Genomic DNA, 8,107 nt, shown 5'->3' on the forward strand with positions numbered 1-8,107 from the left:
ATTGTAAAAAAGTTTACCAAAATTGTCGAGTAGTATCATCGATGTTTTTACGTTAAAATATATAATATAATGACAAAATACTCACAGAGTGAAACAAATACAAGCTGCTACCAAGGTCATGATTGGGCTACAATGTTTTACTTTGTTCTAATATGTATCTAACATTCTTTGCACATTTTAATTCTTTTTTTCTCTCTCACCCATTTCAGAATGTCTACTACTATAGGAAATCATATAACAGCTGTGAATTTATTCAAACTAATTACGGCGGCGGCGGTGATTTTCACAACTATTCTTGTATTCTCAGATGACATCGATTTCTCTACAGTCCGTCAATTTCTACAAAATGTCACCAATACAAAAGCAAATCACGAAGGCCGCCAATTTCTACAAAATGTCACCAATAAAAAAGCAAATCCTGAAGGAGACTTTTCTAGCTCCGTACGAAAATTTTTCAGCTCAAGGTATTTACCTAACTCCGTCCAAATGAGAATTGATGAGAAATCGTGGATGGAAAATGGAGTGATATATCGACCAACTGAAAAAAAGACTCATAAAAATGAAAAAAATCCCTCTCCAAAGCTGGCAGCCTTCGAACCTTTCGTCCCATTCAATAAGACCTGGTTCTTCTCGGGATCCAAATCACCAACGCCCTCTGTGACAAAAAAGAAGATAATTCTATGGTACGAGCCGGTTACGTACACGGTTCGATCAGAGAGTTTGTATCCTCTACGATTTTGTCCAGATTTTCCATGTTCCATGACGACGAATAAGAAATATTTAAACGAGAGTTCTTTACTTGTTTTCAACGGTAAGATGCAGAATTTTTGTTTTGTTTTTAATAGTAAGATAAAGATTTCTTTGCTTGTTTTTAATGGTAAATTACATACATCTTTGCTTGTCTTCTATGGTAAGATACAGAGTTTTTTGATTGTTTTTAATGGTAACAGTCTTGGGCCACTTTCTTTGATTCATCCCGCGTCTTCTTGCCGGAGCATACTCAATGTCTCAATTGTTTCTGTGTTATATGTTTGTGTTGGGAATGTTGGCTATTGAGCTTAATTGCTGGCCAACTAACTTCGCGGGGTCGTGAGTGTTGGACCCGCAATCTCAAGTAGTCGGGAAGAGAGAGGGCTCTAATAATGACTAGGGTTGGAGGCGATCTTTTTTGGGATCGCGGATGGCTCATGCTGTAGAGGCGCGCTGTTCCCGGCCAGGCGGAGTTCTGGTGCCAGTGGTTCAGGCCCCCATCACCGCCACGAAATTGTTATTCTCTATTGTCTCTTGGCACTTTCCTACTGATTTCATCTCTTGTTGTTATCAACATAAGTTTCCGTTTGGAAATATTATTCATTCGTCTCAATACAACACATAATTTAATCAAATTTATTTTCTTTAAAAACTATATTCTACATTTCTAAGCACTTAAATCACTCCGACATAGTTCGGTGCGGCTATGTGGTCTTGTCGTAGAAAGGTCCTGAGTTTGATTCCAGTTCTGAGTCGCGCATGGTTGAGTCTTTTGAAAAGACTATTTTTACGTGTTAAGCGTTGCTATTAGCTAAGGACCCCCTGCTAAGCGCTCTGAGCATGACTTGTGGATATTGCGTAATACACACATGTACAAAAATTGTTTCATCATTGCCTTTTTCACCCTGGGTCAGGTTAGGGCACAGACAACTAGTTTCCATCCTTCTCTGTCCTGAAATAACTGTTTTATCTCGTTCCATATCTTATCACGTCTCTGTATATCAGATTGTTTAATTCTTCTCCATGTTCCCAGTAGCCTTCCCCTTGATCTTTTCCCTGAGGGTTTCAGTCCAATACTTTCTTTGTAATAGTGGAATCATTCTTTATAAGGTGTGTTCAATTCACCTCCATCGTCTTCTTTCTATTTCCTCTCCTACTAGTTTCTGCTGTGTTCTTTTCCATACTTCTTCGTTCTTAATTCTATCCATCCATTTTATTCTGAGTGGCTTAAGCATACACCTGTTATTGAAAACATGTATCCTCCTTATACATGCCTGCGATGCATTCCAAGTTTCACATCCATACAGTAGGACAGACTTCACGTCTGAGTTGAAAAGTCTCCATCTGTGTCCTGGGGTTCCAATGTATCCCATTTCTTTGCCCTTTGGAGGTTTACTTTAATAGCTAATCTATGGCAAGGATGAACAGGAATGGTGGGAGCAAGCATCCCTGCTTGACACCAGTCTTAATTTCAAATCTGTCAGTAAGCTGATCTCCATGTACAACTCTGTAACTTGATCCTTAATACATTTCCTTAATGCGATTTATTAACTTCTCAACGGGAGTCAATAATGTGCCATGCTTTTCCACAATGTTGCTCTGTCGATACTGTCGAAAGCCTTCTCGTAATCCAGAAAGTTGACAATAAGAGGAGAGCTTTATTCTATAGGCTGTTCCACTATGAATCGTAGAGAGGCCATCTGGTCGGTGGTTGAACGAGTTTTCCCCCGAAACCTGCCTGTTCGTCCCGCAGTTTAGCATATGTTGGATTCGTAATTCTGTCTAGAATAATACGATTGAAAACCTTTCCTGGGATATAGAGAAGAATGATTCCTCAAAAATTATTACAATTACTGAGGTCCCCATTCTTTGGAAGCTTGACAAGATGTCCTTCCTTCCAGTCCTTTGGGATATCATGTTATTCCAGATTCTCCCAATAGTCTGAGAGTCACAGATATTTTCACTTCCTTAGCTGTGGCTCGATACTGCTCTTGTGCATCCAGTCTTGAAGCCTTTGTTCGACTTGCATTTACTTGTTCCTTCCTCGTTCTCCTCTTTTCAACCAGGTCCAAGGTGATTGGACTTATCCATTCTCTTTGTTCCGATTTCTTTACACCCAATACCTCGTGTCAAGTTATGTACATTTTCTTGATCTTTGCCCACTGTGACTCTACATCTACGTCCTTCTGGCGATTAGCGAGAGGTTGGAATTTATTACTCAATTGCAGTTTGAACTCCTCATTCTTTTCCCCATCTAGTGTATTCACCTGTAGTTTTGTGTGCGTGTAATCTGGTCCCATGTTTTCTGAGTCGGAGCTTAAGCTTTGCTTATAGCAGGTGGTGGTCTGATCCAACATCTGCGCCTCTCCGTACTGTCACATCCTCTAATATGTGGTGGGCTATGTGGTCTAGTGGTATGACACTCACTTTCGGGTCGGAAGGTCCTGAGTTCGAGCCTCGCGCTCGGCGCATAGTTGAGTCCTTGGAAAAGGCTCTGTACTCACTTTCTCTCACCGTAATCATGTGTAAAATGAGTACCTGGCCGTTAACAGCGCTATCTTTGTCCGAAAAATTGTAATATCGCCTAACAGGCATTATGTTACGTCCTACATGTTAAATGTTGCTGTTGACCAGGGACACCTTGTAAAGCGCTTTGAGCTCAGCAATGTTCTAAAGCTCGTAAGCATTCCTTGCTTGGTGCTGTTGTTCCCTTGTAAGTCTCTTGAGGAGATCTCAGAGGTGCTCAATAAGATTGGGATCAGGATTTAGAGCTGGCCACTCGAGCATCAAGATATTAATCCCAATTAGTTGAGGTTGCACAAATGCTTTCTCGCTCTGAGTCCAGCAGTTGCAAGTCTTCCTAACACCGTCCATCTTGAAATGTTGTTTTACTCAACAAGAGGGGTTGGTTGTGTGTCGAGCTGATGGTCGATCATCATTGGTCCTATTTGCTCTGGGTTGACCAGTCCGCGTATCTCTAAGCTACAGGCCGTTTAGAATGAATTTTTTTCAGGATGCCGGACTGTCACTTCGACGGTCTTTTTCCGACTGTTTTCAAAAGTAAACGAAATGAAACCAAAGTAAATACAAAATGATAATATTTTTTGTCTACAACAGAAGATAACTTGTAAACAGTAACAGACAACATGGCAATGCTCAATCAGGGTACGTTGGTGAGAAAGGTTTCTATTTCGAGAATTTAAGAATGTGTCTTTTCACAATTGTCCCAGTAACATTCCTTATTATTCATTCTTTGCCTCATTTACAAAGTCAAAATAGCAAGTTGTCTTACAAAAATGTTCGCCACCTACGGTGTGATTTACAAATTGCTGTATAACTAAGCATCCATGGGTTTTGATAAATGATCTTTTATGTGATATACAATTCCTGACTCAAACGCACTGTAAAACAATAGTTATTTAGCGTGTAAAAATGTTGTGTTATTTCTGCACATGTTTATATAAATGATCAAGCTTTTTATTTTTCATTTTTTTGTTATTTATTTATTTAATTATTATATTTTTTCTACTTTGATTTGTTTCGTTTTCTATTGGTTTTTTTTTCTGAAAATGTATAAAAAATTAAACACAAGAGTATAACTTTATAACTATCTCATAAAATATTTTCCCCACAGCTGAAGTTTTGAAAAAGGATCCACCGCGTCGAGCATCCCCAGACCAACTGTTCATGTTCCACAATGTAGAAGCACCAACATCCTCAGGGTTAAGACCTAAAAGGTTCTCGACACCGCAGTGGCGGAGCGTTTTCAACTGGACTATGGACTATAGAACGGATTCCACTTTCCCAATCTACTACGGTGTCGTCCGAAGAAACCCTAATCCCCCGACCAAAAAAAACTACACCCAAGCTCTCCTTTCTAAATCAAACGGTACCGTCGTCTGGATGGCGAGCAACTGTGGAGCATCTAGCAAGCGAGATCAGTACGTGAAAGAACTCAAAAAGCACATCAACGTAGACATTTATGGAGAATGCGGTAGCTTCAGGTGTGACAGAAAGAGCGACGAAAGTTGTAACAATGATATCGCTACCAAATACAAGTTTTTCCTTGCTTTTGAGAACTCGTTATGTCCGGATTATATCACTGAGAAGTTCTTCCGGTTTGGGTCAAGTGATATCATCACAGTTTCCCGAACTTTTAAGGGCATCCTTGACCTTCAAGCTGCTCCAGGGACATACATTGACACAAACAATTATTCATCCCCTGCAAAACTGGCCGAATATTTGAATTATTTAGATAAGAATGACACGGCATATCTGAACATTCTCAGAGAAAAAGACAAATACATTTACGTCTTTGAAGACTGGCCGTTAAGGAGGAATGATGGATCGATTCGTTTTATGCACTATCATTGGGAAGCGGTCCCCTTTTGCGAGGTTTGTCAGAGACTATGGAATCTAAAAGGCAATGGTTCAGAGAGAGTGGATGATGTATTAAAATGGTTTGACAGCAAGACATGCGTCAAGCCGACGGATTTAGGGTAATCAGAAATATGAATAACACATAACCTATGGTCATAAAACGGTGCCATGTGCTGCTATATGGACAAGTAATATGTGATTCGTCTTCGGAACGTAAGGTCCTGTGTTCAGTCCCTCCATAAGAAGCGTATATTTTATTTCCTCTCGCACCGTATTCAGGTGTAAAATGAGTACCTGGCCGTGAACAGCGTTGTTTAGTCGGACAAAATGATAATATTGCCTAACGTGCGTCATGTCTTCTCCTACATTTTAAGTCTTGCCTTGACTTGGGACTCTTTGTAAAGCGCTTTGAGCAAGATAGACAATATATCTATAGATAAAAGCTCACATTTGTTTCCATGTCGAAGTGATTTAAGTATAAGCAAATAAATTTGTAACCAGAAACAAAAAAAATGACTTGGGTAACATTTTCAGATTTTATTTGGGAGAATGAATGAAATTTGTGGAATTGACAAAATGTAACGTTTCACAAGTCCCGTCATTCTGACTTTAAAATCGATATTTGACATTTCGTTTACCTCAAAATTATACTGTCTTGACGTGACGAGTTACATAATATGTTACTGGCGTCATCTGACAAAAAGAAAAGTATTTAAAATTTAGACCAGCAAACTCGGTCTCCAAAGATCGATCGATTAAAATGACTCACCTTGGCATATTCTCACTCAAACATTGGGGTTTCTGCGATGATATGTTATGACATTATATGATTTATGAAATGATATGATATGATATGATATGATATAATGATATGATGTGATATGATATGATATGATATGATATGATATGATATGATATGATATGATGATATGATATGATGATATGATATGATGATATGATATGATATGATATGATATGATATGATATGATATGATATGATATGATATGATATGATATGATATGATATGATATGATGATATGATATGATGATATGATATGATGATATGATATAATAATAATAATAATAATAATAATAATAATAATAATAATAATAATAATAATAATAATAATAATAATAATAATAATAATAATAATAATATATAATAATAATAATAATAATAATAATAATAATAATAATAATAAATAATAATAATCTTTATTGTCCAAATTAAAGGCAATTCATGTGAGGTAAACAATGCTCAGTTTGGTTCATGGTATGAACATCAACACATTTACAAATACAGACACAGCCATACACGAACATACACGCTTGCACATTGTTTCTACACATGTATACAAAAGAAATGAGCGTACATACAAACACATATACATACATATACATACATACATGCAGACATACATACAAACCAGCATATCATCGTATATGCATGCCTACATTCATACATACATACATACATACATACATACATACATACATACATACATACATACATACATATATACATACACACAGACACACACACAGACAGATAGAACGATACGATATATTTGCTGGGACAGCAGATAACCATATTATAAATATAGTGTCTTATATTAAGAAGAAGATGGCAATAATTGTGATGATGATGATGATGATGATGATGATGATGATGATGATGATGATGATGATGATGATGATGATGATGATGATGACTACGATAATGATGATGATGATGATGATGATGATGATGATGATGATGATGATGATGATGATGATGATGATGATGATGATGATGATGATGATAACGACGGTGGCAATGTCGATGATGATGATTCACGACACTGCTTCTCGTTATTTTCATTGGTTGTCTCATTTTTCCACAGAAGATTTGTTAATTAATTTTATGGCGGTTGGAATGAAGGTTGTCTTATGTCGATTTGTCCGACATTTTGCTTCTAGATACCGTCTTCCGGAGCGCAGAAGTTGGAATTTTTCGTTCAGCGGATGCCTCTTTTCGTTGATAATGTTAAAATATTTCTTCTCAACTGCATTAATATAAGTTGTGTCAAGGCTTCTAAGGTCTGTGTTAATTATTTTTGAAGCCTCTCTGAGGGTTCTATGTAGTTTGGATTTTTCTTTTGTTCCACAGCTTCCATACCACGTTGTGATGCCAAACGAAACGATACTCAATATTAATGACTTGTAGATTTGTATCATGGTCTTTCTGTTCACATTGAAAGACCTTAATTTTCTGAGTATATACAAGCGCTGGTTACATTTTTTGATGACATTGTTGGTGTGCGATTCAAATCTTAGACTGTTATCTATAATTACACCAAGGTATTTAAACGTTTCAACAGTTTCAACCGCCTGATTGTTAATTTTTGTTATTTGTCTTGCTCTTTTTCCTATTTTTCTGTGATCAAACAGTTGTTCCTTTGTTTTTGTTACATTGAGCTCTAGACAGTTATCGGCACACCATTTGCTGAATTTACTAACTTGCTCAGTGTATTTAAATTCGGAGACGGAATCATTGAGCAGGCCGAGTATTGCGGTGTCATCAGCATACTTGATGAGTTGGCAGTTATCAAAGCTAGCCACACAATCGTTTGTATAGAGGATGTAAAGTAGAGGTGAGCTTACACACCCTTGTGGGCATCCGTTTGAAAGAGTTTTTACTGATGATATATTTGAGCCTACTCTGACATGTTGGGGGCGATCGATGAGAAAGTTGTTATACCAGTTGATGAGGTAATGGGGAAGGTTTAGAGCATGCAGTTTACTGATTAATATGTTGGTTTTCATGGCATTAAAGGCAGACGAAAAATCGACGTATAGGATTCGGCAGTAGTTGGCGGGTGAAACATCCAAGTGATTTGATATTGAATGCATCACTGTGAGGAGTGCGTCTTCCACACTAAGATTTTGTTGGTAGGCAAACTGATATGGATCAAGTATGTGTTGGTCATATATAAA

At 37.5% G+C, this 8,107-nt stretch overlaps 1 protein-coding gene across 1 annotated transcript; it reads left to right on the forward strand.

The window, feature by feature from the left end:
* The first annotated feature begins 33 nt into the window (after positions 1-33).
* LOC144959108 (alpha-(1,3)-fucosyltransferase fut-3-like) lies at positions 34-5,643 on the forward strand. The gene is made up of 2 exons (XM_078891529.1): positions 34-811; positions 4,385-5,643. The coding sequence occupies exons 1-2, from the start codon at positions 211-213 to the stop codon at positions 5,251-5,253; spliced, it is 1,470 nt and encodes a 489-aa protein (XP_078747655.1). The 5' UTR covers positions 34-210; the 3' UTR covers positions 5,254-5,643.
* Positions 5,644-8,107: the final 2,464 nt, after the last annotated feature.

This window comes from Berghia stephanieae, chromosome 13 (assembly GCF_034508935.2).
Source record: "Berghia stephanieae isolate SIO BIC M18660-M18661 chromosome 13, UCSD_Bste_1.3, whole genome shotgun sequence".
NCBI classification, from domain to species: domain Eukaryota; kingdom Metazoa; phylum Mollusca; class Gastropoda; order Nudibranchia; family Aeolidiidae; genus Berghia; species Berghia stephanieae.

Coding starts and splice junctions, on each gene's coding strand:
- LOC144959108 (XM_078891529.1), top strand. CDS start 211: ATGTCTACTACTATAGGAAATCATATAACAGCTGTGAATTTATTCAAA. Junction 812..4,384: donor TTCTTTACTTGTTTTCAACG/GTAAGATGCAGA, acceptor TTTTCCCCACAG/CTGAAGTTTTGAAAAAGGAT.